The sequence below is a fragment of the Scyliorhinus canicula genome, chromosome 13, assembly GCF_902713615.1.
Source record: "Scyliorhinus canicula chromosome 13, sScyCan1.1, whole genome shotgun sequence".
Lineage (NCBI taxonomy): Eukaryota > Metazoa > Chordata > Chondrichthyes > Carcharhiniformes > Scyliorhinidae > Scyliorhinus > Scyliorhinus canicula.
This window is the reverse complement of record NC_052158.1, coordinates 29630944-29644316: the sequence shown is the minus strand read 5'-3', so window position 1 is coordinate 29644316 and position 13373 is coordinate 29630944. Positions and strand designations below refer to the sequence as shown.

General features: G+C 46.3%; 1 protein-coding gene across 1 annotated transcript in view; it reads right to left on the bottom strand.

Annotated features, from left to right (window-relative positions):
• Positions 1–9255: 9255 nt before the first annotated feature.
• LOC119976256 (cytochrome P450 2K1-like) overlaps positions 9256–13373 on the bottom strand; it is a 60352-nt gene continuing 56234 nt past the window's right edge. The window contains exons 8-9 of the mRNA XM_038816620.1: positions 10647–10788; positions 9256–9624 (exon numbers count right to left, since the gene is read on the bottom strand). Of these exons, the coding sequence (XP_038672548.1) occupies positions 9446–9624; positions 10647–10788 (321 nt within the window). The 3' untranslated portion in view covers positions 9256–9445. The remainder of the gene's footprint in view (positions 9625–10646; positions 10789–13373) is intronic.

The following is a 13373-nucleotide window of genomic DNA, read 5'->3' as shown; positions in this document are numbered from 1 at the left end:
AATTGGCGGGTGGGCTGGTTCCGTGAGGGCCTACTTTACTCTGCGCCGGGCCCCTGTAAGGCTCTGCCATATTGCCCGGGGGCCGGCGCGGAGAAGGGAAACCCCGCGCATGCGTGGGAATACACTGACCGTTTCCAGCCGGCTGGAGCTGCGGGGACAACTCCGGCGGCAACCGTGCAAACTCCACACGGACTGTGTGAGAATTTCTCACTTTCTCACTTTCGGGGGCCGTTGACACCGGAGTCGTTGGCGCCGGTTTTCACGCCGGCGTGGGGGACATAGCCCCATTTTGAGAGAATCCCGCTCCATCCATGGGTTGGGTTTGTTATTGAAGGTGAGAATGCATTGCAACGTTCTGGGATGGACTGTGAGGGGAGAAGGTGATAGACACAATGATTGTGTTTGAATCTCGGACAGTGGTCATGTAATAAAAAAAGAACAAGAATACCAGCCACCGAGGAAACATACAGACTGATCGGGGATGGTCGAAGGTGGGGCAGCAGGGTGGCACAGTGGTTAGTCTTGTTGCCTCATGGAGCCGAGGTTCCAGGTTCAATCCCAACTCTGGGTCACTGTCCGTCTGGAGTTTGCATATTCTCCCCGTGTTTGCATGGATTTCGCCCCCCCAACCTAAAGATGTGTATACTAGGATGATTGGCCACGCTAAATTGCCCCTTAATTGGAAAACAAATTAGGTACTCTAAAATTTTTTAAAAAGGGATGGTTGGAGGTGGCCAGAATCAAGGTTTAAGTGATATATGTTTAAGGGGCTGTTCAAGGTGGGCAGAGAACAGGGTAGAAGAGTTTATCGAGGAGGCTTCGTGCTTCTGAGCAAAACCCCACACGTTAACATAGAGCCCAATGAATCACTACATTGTAGGAGGAGGCTATTCGGCCCATTGAATCTATACCGACCCTCTAAAAGAGCACTCCCCCGACCTGTCCCAGAACCCCACCTCACCTGCACATCTTTGGACACTTAAGAGGAAATTCAGCATGGCCAATCCACCTACTCTGCACATTTTTGGACTGATAACATTCATACATTCATAAGATAAAGGAGCAGAATTCGGACCATCGAGTCTTCTCCGTCATTCGATCATTGCTGCTATGTTCCTCATCTGCTACCTACAATGCTACAGACCAAGAGCTGGATTGCGTAATCAGCCAGAGCATCTTAAGACCATAAGACATAGGAGCGGAAGTAAGGCCATTCGGCCCATCGAGTCCACTCCACCATTCAATCATGGTTGATTTCAACTCCATTTACCCGCTCTCTCCCCATAGCCCTTAATTCCTCGAGAAATCAAGAATTTATCAATTTCTGTCTTAAAGACACTCAATGTCCCGGCCTCCACCGCCCTCTGTGGCAATGAATTCCACAGACCTACCACTCTCTGGCTGAAGAAATTTCTCCTCATCTCTGTTCTAAAGTGACTCCCTTTTATTCTAAGGCTGTGCCCCCGCGTCCTAGTCTCCCTTGCTAATGGGAACAACTTCCCTACGTCCATCCTATCCAAGCCATTCATTATCTTGTAAGTTTCTATTAGATCTCCCCTCAACCTCCTAAACTCCAATGAATATAATCCCACGATCCTCAGACGTTCATCATATGTTAGGCCTACCATTCCTGGGATCATCCGTGTGAATCTCCGCTGGACCCGCTCCAGTGCCAGTATGTCCTTCCTGAGGTGTGGGGCCCAAAATTGCTCACAGTATTCTAAATGGGGCCTAACTAGTGCTTTATAAAGCCTCAGAAGTACATCCCTGCTTTTATATTCCAAGCCTCTTGAGATAAATGACAACATTACATTTGCTTTCTTAATTACGGACTCAACCTGCAAGTTTACCTTTAAAGAATCCTGGACTAGGACTCCCAAGTCCCTTTGCACTTTAGCATTATGAATTTTGTCACCGTTTAGAAAATAGTCCATGCCTCTATTCTTTTTTCCAAAGTGCAAGACTTCGCACTTGCCCACGTTGAATTTCATCAGCCACTTCTTGGACTATTCTCCTAAACTGTCTAAATCTTTCTGCAGCCTCCCCACCTCCTCAATACTACCTGCCCCTCCACCTATCTTTGTATCATCGGCAAACTTGGCCAGAATGCCCCCAGTCCCGTCATCTAGATTGTTAATATATAAAGAGAACAGCTGTGGCCCCAACACTGAACCCTGCGGGACACCACTTGTCACTGGTTGCCATTCCGAAAAAGAACCTTTTATCCCAACTCTCTGCCTTCTGTCTGACAGCCAATCGTCAATCCATGTTAGTACCTTGCCCCGAATACCATGGGCCCTTATTTTACTCAGCAGTCTCCCGTGAGGCACCTTGTCAAAGGCCTTTTGGAAGTCAAGATAGATAACATCCATTGGCTCTCCTTGGTCTAACCTATTTGTTATCTCTTCAAAGAACTCTAACAGGTTTGTCAGGCACGACCTCCCCTTACTAAATCCATGCTGACTTGTCCTAATCCGACCCTGCACTTCCAAGAATTTAAAAATCTCATCCTTAATGATGGATTCTAGAAGTTTGCCAACAACCGAGGTTAGGCTAATTGGCCTATAATTTTCCATCTTTTTTCTTGTTCCCTTCTTGAACAGGGGGGTTACAACAGCGATTTTCCAATCCTCTGGGACTTTCCCTGATTCCAGTGACTTTTGAAAGATCATAACTAACGCCTCCACTATTTCTTCAGCTATCTCCTTTAGAACTCTAGGATGTAGCCCATCTGGGCCCGGAGATTTATCAATTTTCAGACCTTTTAGTTTCTCTAGCACCTTCTCCTTTGTGATGGCAACCATATTCAACTCTGCCCCCTGACTTTCCTGAATTGTTGGGATATTACTCATGTCCTCTACTGTGAAGACTGACGCAAAGTACTTATTAAGTTCCTCAGCTATTTCCTTGTCTCCCATCACTAGATTACCAGCGTCATTTTGGAGCGGCCCAATGTCTATTTTTGCCTCCCGTTTGTTTTTAATGTATTTAAAGAAACTTTTACTATCATTCCTAATGTTACTGGCTAGCCTACCTTCATATTTGATCCTCTCCTTCCTTATTTCTCTCTTTGTTATCCTCTGTTTGTTTTTGTAGCCTTCCCAATCTTCTGACTTCCCACTACTCTTTGCCACATTATAGGCTCTCTCTTTTGCCTTGATGCATTCCCTGACTTCCTTTGTCAGCCATGGCTGCCTAATCCTCCCTCTGATAACCTTTCTTTTCTTTGGGATGAACCTCTGCACTGTGTCCTCAATTACTCCCAGAAACTCCTGCCATTGCTGTTCTACTGTCTTTCCCACTAGGCTCTGCTTCCAGTCGATTTTCGTCAGTTCCTCCCTCATGCGCCTGTAATTACCTTTATTTAACTGTAAAACCTTTACATCTGATTCTACCTTACTTCTTTCAAATTGCAGACTGAATTCTACCACATTATGATCACTGCTTCCTAAGTGTTCCCTTACTTTAAGATCTTTTATCAATTCTGGCTCATTACATAACACTAAGTCCAGAATAGCCTGTTCCCTCGTGGGCTCCATCACAAGCTGTTCCAAAAAGCCATCCTGTAAACATTCAATGAAAGTCCCCCATGATCACTGTGACCTTGCCTTTCTGACATGCCCTTTCTATTTCGTGGTGCATTTTGTGCCCCTGGTCCTGACCACTGTCAGGAGGCCTGTACATAACTCCCATTATGGTTTTTTTGCCTTTGTGGTACCCACACAGACTCCACATCGTCTGACCCTATGTCGTTTAGTGCTATTGATTTAATTTCATTTCTAATTAACAAGGCAACCCCGCCCCCTCTACCCACCTCTCTGTCTTTTCAATAGGTTGTAAATCCCTGGATGTTTAACTGCCAGTCCTGAACCCCCTGCAACCACGTCTCTGTGATGCCTACCACATCATACCTGCCAGTCACAATCTGGGCCACAAGCTCATCTACCTTGTTCCGTACACTGCGGGCATTTAAATATAGCACCTTTAATTCCCTATTGACTGTCCCTTTTTGTTTTCTTAGTGTGGTGGACCTTGGTTTACTGAGCCTTTCCATACACTGTGTCATATTTTGTGAGATGGGGACTATCGTAACCTCTCCTGAGCTCTGTTTTTTCGTGATTTTTTGTAATCCTAAGCAGCTACGCTTCCCACTGATTCCTTCACCTCTTGGTTCCCTGACTTTCCCTTCCCCCCAATCTCTAGTTTAAAGTCCTATTGACCACCCTATTTACTCTTTTCGCCAGAACACTGGTCCCAGCTCGGTTCAGGTGGAGACCATCCCAACGGTATAGGTCCCCCCTGTCCCAAAACTGATGCCAGTGTCCCATGAAAAGGAACCCCTCTTTCCCACACCACTCTTTCAGCCACGTGTTAACTTCCCTTATTCTTGCCTCCCTATGCCAATTTGCACGTGGCTCGGGCAGTAATCCGGAGATTATGACCCTTGAGGACCTGTTTTTTAATTTGAATCCTAACTCTTTATAATCTCTAAACAGGTCCTCTTTCCTAGACTTGCCTAAGTTGTTGGTACCGACATGGACCACAACAACTGGATCCTCCCCCTCCCTCTCCAATATCCTTTCAAGCCGGTCAGAGATGTCCCGCACCCTAGCACCGGGCAGGCAACATACCATGCGGGACCCTCTATCCTGCTCACAAAGGATACTATCTATCCCTCTGATAATAGAATCCCCTACAACTACAACTTGCCTATTTACTTCCTCCCCTTGAATGGCCTGCTGAACCATGGTGCCTTGGTCATCATCTTCTCCCTTGAACACATGTCCCAGGATCAGGAGTAGGCAATTTAGCCTTCAGAGTCTAGACACCCTCAATGTATTCATGGCTACGGCGCCGATGTCCCAGGTTCGATGCCGGCTCTGGGTCACAGTCCGTGTGGAGTTTGTACATTCTCCCCGTTTTTGCTTGGGTTGCACCCCCACAATACAAAGATGTGCAGGGTGGTGGATTAGACATGCTAAATTGCCCCTTGATTGGAAAAACATAATTAGGCACTCTAAATTTATTTTTTTAAATGTATTCATGGCTGATCCCAACCTGGCCTCAACTCCACCGTCCTGCCCGTTCTCCATAATTCTTCACCCTATTGCCAATTAAAAATCTGTCTAACTCCTCAAATTTACTCACAGTCCCTGCATCCAAGGCAGTCTGGGGTAGTGAATTCCACAGATTTACAACTCTTTGGAAGAAGTAGTTTTAACTCAAATCTGTTTAAAATTTGCTACCTCTTATTCTAAGGTTACGACCTTTCATTTTAGAATGTCCCACAAGAGGAAGCATCAGCTCCACGTCTACTTTATCCATACCTATTAGCATCTTGTCCACCTCAATTAGATCCCCCCTCATTCTTCTAAACTTTAGAGAGTATAGGCCTAAACTGTTCAATGTCTCCTCATACGATAAACCCCTCATCTCTGGAATCAATCTAGTGAACCTCCTCTGAACTGCCTCCAATGCCACAACATCTTTCATCAAATAAGTGGTCCAAAACTGTGCACAATACACCAGGAGCGTGTGATATTATGATGAATGTACAGAACTGTAAGGGTTAATGTTATGTCCAAATCCATCACTGGGGGGATCTAAATGCAGAACTATATAAGGCATTGATGCTAAGCCTTCTGGGTGAGAGGTTGAGGAGAATGCTGGAAGACAGACTGGAGGAAAGATAGTGTGAGTGAGAGCAGATCATAGTTATTGCATTAATGTAGAGATTAGTAGTAGATGAGTGTAGATTGTATGTTTATTATCAACTGTTTATTATATAGGAATAAGTGTCGAATCCAATTCAGTAGTGTAAATAAATCATTAGATTTGTCCAATATAAAAGCTAGTTGTGGGGCGGGATTCACCCAACGGGAGTCTAAGTGCCGACGCCGGAGTAAAAATAGGAGTGTCTTACTCCAATGTCGGCACCTGTTCCGGGACCCCATTCTGTGGCCTCCGTGGGGCTGGCAGGGGCGTGCCGTGATTTGTGGGGGTGGGGCCTCGGCGCAGCGTCGGAGACCCAGCGCCATGTCTTTTACGCAGGTCCCGCGCATGCGCAGTTGGGCCTGCACCAACTTGTGCATGCGTAGTGGCCGGCATCCCAGAGGCCGCCCCGATGAAAAATGGCTGAGGAATCAACCAGCGCTCGCGGAGGAAAGGAGGCTCCCAGACAGATAGGCCGGCCCGCCGATCGGTGGGTCCCGATCGTGGGCCAGGCCACTCCGGAGGGCCTCCCCGGGATTGGAACCACCCCCAACAGGCCGCTCCTGGCCCTTCTGCCCCCAGGTCCCGCCGGCCCGAGAGCAGGTTAGTTTGGCCGGCCGCTCGGCCTATTCGGGCCGGAGAATCACTGCCATGCCATTCGCACGGCGTCCGTTTTTTGGGGGGGGAGAATCGCATGCAGGGGTCGGGTCGGTGTGGCGCGTTTCACGCGGCGCCCCAGCGATTCTCCCACATGGCGGGAGGGGATGTATCCCGTCCCTTTGTGAACACTGCGCCAACCATCCTCGGATTCAAACCACAAAGGACACCACAGTGCGGTCTTGAACAGTTGCAACGACACTTCCTCACCTTTATACACAATTCCTTTTGCTATAAATGCCAACAAATCAATTGCTTACCTTATTATCTACTGCACCTGCATGCTTGTTTTCTGTGACTCATGCACGAGGACACCCAGATCCCTCTGCACTCATGTCACAAGTGCCAGACAATGACCATCTCTGATGAGGGAGAATCCAACCACCGTCCCTTGACATTTAACAGCAATTCCACCACATCAATATCCCCACCGTCAACAATCTGGGGTCACCGTTAACCAGAAACCTAACTGGGCCAGCCATATAAATACAGTGACCACAAGAGCAGGTCAGAAGCTTCTGCAGTGAGTAACTCACGTCCTCCTTCAGGATTTGACTCAGTCTATGAAAGGTGTCATGTGAGAGTACCTTTAAGAAATGGATGGTTGAGCAATGTACCTTTAAGAAATGGAGCAGTTCATATTACTGAAGTGATGTCAGAGGGGGGAGGTGAGCTGAGATCACTTTTGCTTTTTGGGAGTTTTAGTTTCAGTTTTGAGGAAAAGAGCTTGGGTGTGCCTGCGTTTGCAGTGAGCTGGATCTGCTGTGATCTCTGCCATGAAAGACTATCTCTGAATCATTTGGATGATTTAAACTCATAATAATAATGTCTTTAACCTGATGTGTTTCTGTTTAAAGGTGTTAAGTCGATTGGAGGTTTGAAGGAACATTTTGAGGGATTATTTAGTGTTGTATTATTTTCGGGGTTATCTTTGAAGAAAGGGTTGGTCAGTGATCCAATGTTTATTTAAAAAGGTTAAGTTGAATTCATGGAATAAACAGTTTTGTGTTTAAAAACCCACATGTCCATAATTACAATATCACACCTGGAGAACAAGCCGTGTGCTTCAAAAGCAACAACACATTAAAGGCAGAGGTTGGTTGAACTCCATGATACATTTTGGGGTTCTGAAAACACCGCTCCCATAACAAAGGGATAAAAATGTAACTCAAATCAAATACCAGTTCAAAAAATACTTTGCAAAACCCACACACTTTTATTTCACACACACGTACACAGAGGTTAAGGCCTTGAGACCAGGCCTTTTTTTCCAGACTTGGGAGACTAGCTAAATGCTGGTAACAAATGTAATATTTTTATTTCAAATTTTCTCACTCCGACAGAGATCCAACAGTAAAACAAACAACAGTCAGGTTATTCAACTCCAGCAGATTTTCGTTGTGTTACAAATCTAGTTAAGTGAGCCAGTTTTCACAAGAGCATAATTGAGTCGAGACCTTAAGACAGTTTCCCTCATAGCTGAGACAAAAACAGGGGAAAATATGGGTGCGGTTCTCTGGCCATATTGTGCTCTGGCTTGAGGGCAAAAGTTACCCAAGGAAGTTAATGCGCCTCTGGTGTGGTTGGGGCATGGATCAGCGGATAAGGAGCGCCACAAGAAGGAAGGAGCAGATGGAGCAGCAGAGTTTTCATGGTGCGCCACAGGAAAAGATGGCGGAGGGCAAGGTGGGGCACGCTGCCTGCCTATTGGTCGACAGAGCAGCTGGTGGAGTTCTAGAAGAACAAGTTTTGAGAATTGGGTTGCCATTGAACATTACCGGTGGGGGGTGGGGGGGTGGGGTTGTTCGGCGGTCTTGTTGTCTTGGTTACACTATTTACGGATTGATTATTACTTTTTACCTGGAATGTACGAGTGGATGTTATGGTCTGTATATTGAGCGGGGTGCGGTTTGTGTGTGGGGGATTGTTATTGTATTTGTTTTTGTTTGTTTTTTTCTTTGGTTGTTTATTAATGAAAATGTTGAAAATGAGGAGAATAAAAAGATTAAAACAAAAACGAAATAGGGGAGGGGAAGGTGTCGGATATCGAGAAGGAATTGATGGAATAGGAAGGAGCTTTGGTGGGGGATATTAAGCGTAAATGGGAGGAGGAGCTAAGAGGGGTAAGGGGCCATGACGTGGACGGAGTCCTTGCGGAGGGTGAATGCGTCCTCATCGTATGCGATGTTAAGTCTCATCCAGTTTAAGATAGTGCATAAGGCTCATATGACGGTGGCATGGGTGAGTAGGTTCTTTGCAGGGATAGTGGATAGGTGTGGGCCTGCGTATCACATCCACATGTTCTAGACATGTCCAAGACTGAGGGCTTCCAGCATGGGTTTTCGGATGTCCAAGTGGTTGGGTGTGGAGGTGGTTCCGGGTCTGGAGGTGGCGATATTTGGTGTGTTAGACCCGGGTGTCCAGGGGGTGAGAGGCCGATATTTTGGCCGGAGACAGATTTTGCTCAGATGGCGGGGCTCGGAGCTGCTGAAAGCGGGAGTGTGGGTGAGTACCTGTCAGAATTACTTTTTTTTAAATTTAGAGTACCCAATTAATTCTTTCCCAATTAAGGGGCAAGTCCAACTACCCTGCACATCTTTGGGTTTTGGGGGCGAAACCCACACAATCACGAGGAGAATGTGCAAAAGCCACACGGACGGTGCCCAGAGCCGGGGTCGAACCTGGGACCTCAGCGCCGTACGGCAGCAATGCTAACCACTGCGCCACTGTGCTGCCCTAACCTGGCAGACGTCCTGAGGCTGGAAAAGGTCATGTTCACCCGGAAGTGGAAACCGTGTATTGATTTCTTTAGAGGATTGAGGTATCAGTAAGAGGAGAGGGAGGGAGGTGGTGGGGGGGGGGGGGGGGGGGGGGGGGGGGGAGGGGGGAAGGGGGTTAAAATAGAGAAGGCGGGATGTGGCGGGGTGTTGGTGTCAGAGAGAAAGAGGGTTGTGTTGTTTTTCGAGTTGATATGTTCTGACATTTTGCGTTTATGTGAAAATGCGTGCAACAAAAATATATTTTTTAATGTATCAATTCAACAGTGAAATATTTTGAGGGACTGACACGTTGGCCATCAGCGAAGAACAGCGCTGACCCGGTGAGGTTTTGGCTTCACTATGATTCCAACGTCTGGTGAGAGGTCCAGGTTAGTTACCCCGGGTGGAGCTTGGAACTGAAACCTCTGCAGCAGGGTGGTGAAGAATAGGAAGAGCTCGACCTTCGCCAGAGCCTCACCGGCACACATCCTCCGACCTGAAAAACAACAGGGGATGGTCAGCACACAGAGGCAACAAAGTTCAAAACATCCTTTTTCTGAAAAAGTCTGCACTGCCAGCAAATGATAGGCAATTTAATTTTCAGTAGTGTCTCTTGTTCCTCAGTGAGCATAACAGGAGCAGTTGGGAGTCCATTCGGCCCCTCAAGCTTATTCTGCCATTCGTGGCTGATCTTCTACATCAACTTGGGTGGGTTGCCTCTGGGTGCTCCTGTTTCCTCCCACAACCCAACGATGTGTGGGTTAGATGGATTGGCCATGCTAAATTGTCCCATAGTGCCAAAGATGTGCAGGATAGGTTGCGGTATCGGGTAGGTGAGTGGGCCTAGGCAGGATGCTCTTTCGGAGGGTCAGTGCAGACTCGATGGACTGAATGGCCTCCTTCTGCACTGTCAGGATAGCCATTCGAAGAATGAGAGAGGGTGTTACGCACATATATAAGATCTTGAGGGGACTCCTGCCTCAGGATTCCAGATTTATTAATCAAATATAAATTCTTGTATTGTCCTTGGATCATTAGTCCAGGCCTCTGGATCATTAGCAGCCCAGTAATATTACCGTGCTCCGAGGATGCTCTGCTTGCTGCTGTATGCTCCCGTGCTTCTGACACAACCCTGCTAGAATCGTTAAGTACACTCGGTAATCGCCTCAATTGCTGACATGCCACTTTTGGATGGATTGCCGCAATGTCCAATAAGATATTTCTGCCATAAACCACAGAGTGGAGGAATGAGTTGGGAAACTGCCACGTTCATCGGTGCTGGAAAGTCACCAGCTACCGTCACCACCTTAACCGTGCGGCGTGCGGGGAATATGATCCCATTCCATGCAACAGTCAGGAGAGAAGCTCAGAAGTGAAAAGGGAGATTTGTCTCTCTATGGTGGTGGCCGAGAAAGGTTCCAACTAAAACCTGTTCCCAACGGGGCCTCATTAGCATGTTGAGGATTGAAAATGTATAACAAAAAAGAAAGGAACACACATGGTCCTTGCATCCATTACCTGCAGAGAAAGGCATGAAGGCCTTGTTCTTCACAAACCTCCCTTCAGCATCCAGGAAGTGAGCCGGATCAAACTCGTTTGGGTTTTTCCATTGAGTTTTATCGAACAGCACCGAGGTCAGGAGAGGAATCACGTACATTCCCTGAAAACAAGCAAAACAATTCTGACTCTGGGCATGCGCCTGACTTCAATGGAGAGTGAATGGGGGGTGAGGGGGGAGTGGTGTTGAACTGATTATATTGTCACCATATTGTTGTTAATGTTAAGTAATGGGTTAAGAGACATTGCAATTAGTGTCTCATTCATGTTAAGTGTCCAATAATTGACACTGATATGTAATGGGGCTTCAGGTGGCCTCTGGGCCTGGTGATGTGTAGAGTTTTGTGCAGAGTCTGTTGGAAGAAATAAAAATGTGTTGGTGAAAAAAGAACAGAACTTTTGTCTCTTCATACACAGCATCTAATACGTCTAACAATTGGCAGCAGAGGGTGGTTGCTGTGTAAATGTGAAGGGATGAAAGATACAATTTTTCCAGATCAAACCAAGGAGTGAGAGAAAAAAAAGGGATATATGGCTGAACCCAGGATAAAGATGGCTGGATATGACTATCCTCCCTTATTTTCTGAAAGGGAATTGTATTACCAATGGAGAAGTGCAGTAGTTATGTGGACTAAGGTAACTGCTTTGGGAAAGACTAAACAAGGTATGGCATTGGCTCTTTCTTTACCATATGGCAGTAAAATCCGAAACAAAGTGCTTTCTGAGCTGGAATTGGAAGAGTTACACTGAAGAAGAAGGTCTGGAGACTTTATTACATTATATGGATAAGATTTATCAGAAAGTTGATTTGTCAAGTGCGTATGAAGCATGGTCGGATTTTGATAAGTTCCGGAAAATGGAGGATGTATCAATGGAAGACTATATAATGGAATTTGGCAGACTAGATAAAAGGCTGCAGAAACAAAAGCTGGAATTTCCACAGCCTGTGTTGGCCTTTAAATTACTTGACTGTGCTAGAGTGAGCAACATGGATAAACTTTTGGTTTTGACAGGAGTTCAGTTTACAGATAAGGATACCTTATTCGAACAGATGACAAAAGCTTTACAAACGTTTCTGGGAAAACATTCAATTCCAATGGCTCTGATGACCCAAATAGGTCAGCCTGCAATAAGGCAGAATATGGAAGATACACTACTAACAGGATGGCAAAATCGTATGGCTACGAACAGGCCTCAAGACTATAAAAGGAGAAGACCGAGACAAGGAAATTATGAAGACAGAAACCCAGTTAGAACCTACAATAGGAAGATGAACCCCAGAAATGCACGGGGCATGATAAATCAATGTTTTCAATGTGACTCTCAATACCATTATGCTTTCAACTGCCCAACTCGTTATGATAGTGTTTGAAGCGACACATGACACGGAAGAGTCAGAAGAGGAAAAAGATAGTGACCAGAAAGAAGGCATTGTCCTATTAACAAGCAGTTTTACGCCGGTAATGAAGGTATTGGTTGCAGAATCCTTCAACTGTGCTGTATTGGACAGTGGCTGCACATCTATTGTGTGTGGGATTGACTGGTTAAAATGTTATCTGGACTCCTTGGATGCTGAAAATCGTAAAAAGGTTAAGGAATTTGAAAGTTCCACAAGTTTCAGGTTTGGGGATGATAATACTCTGAAGTCGCTGAAAAGAGTGGTGATCCCTTGCAATGTTGCTGGAGTGAATCATGTCATTAACACGGATGTTGTATCAAGTGAGATACCTTTGCTTCTGAGCAGACCGTCGATGAAGAAAGCACACATGAAATTGGATATGGAACAGGATAGAACATAGAACATAGAACAGTACAGCACAGAACAGGCCCTTCGGCCCTCAATGTTGTGCCGAGCCATGATCACCCTACTCAAACCCACATATCCACCCTATACCCGTAACCCAACAACCCCCCTTAACCTTACTTTTATTAGGACACTACGGGCAATTTAGCATGGCCAATCCACCTAACCCGCACATCTTTGGACTGTGGGAGGAAACCGGAGCACCCGGAGGAAACCCACGCACACAGGGGGAGGACGTGCAGACTCCACACAGACAGTGACCCAGCCGGGAATCGAACCTGGGACCCTGGAGCTGTGAAGCATTTATGCTAACCACCATGCTACCCTGCTGCCAGTTTTTGGAAAGACGGTGGACTTACAATTTACAGTCGGGACGCTTTTGTATTCCATTACTGACAAATAATATTTCAAGTAGAGTGGTTAAGGATGTGTTAATGGCAGTTGAAAATGGGACTTTAGCTGATAAAAAGCTGGTTGTAGTAAAACTGCATAGGCAATTTGCACATCCTTCACCTCGGAGGCTGAAGAATTTATTAAAGAATGCAGGGGTAAGGGATGACGACTATACTAAACTGATAGAACAGGTTAGTGATCGCTGTGAAGTTTGTAGGAAGTACAGAAGGACACCACAATCCACCACCTCCTCCACAATAGTCCTCAATACCGGTGCCCCACAAGGCTGCGTACGTAGCCCCCTACTCTACTCCCTATACACACACGACTGTGTGGCAAAACTTGGTTCCAACTCCATCTACAAGTTTGCTGACGATACGACCATAGTGGGCCGGATCTCGAATAATGACGAGTCAGAATACAGGAGGGAGATAGACAACCTAGTGGAGTGGTGTAACGACAACAATCTCTCCCTCAATGCCAGCGAAACT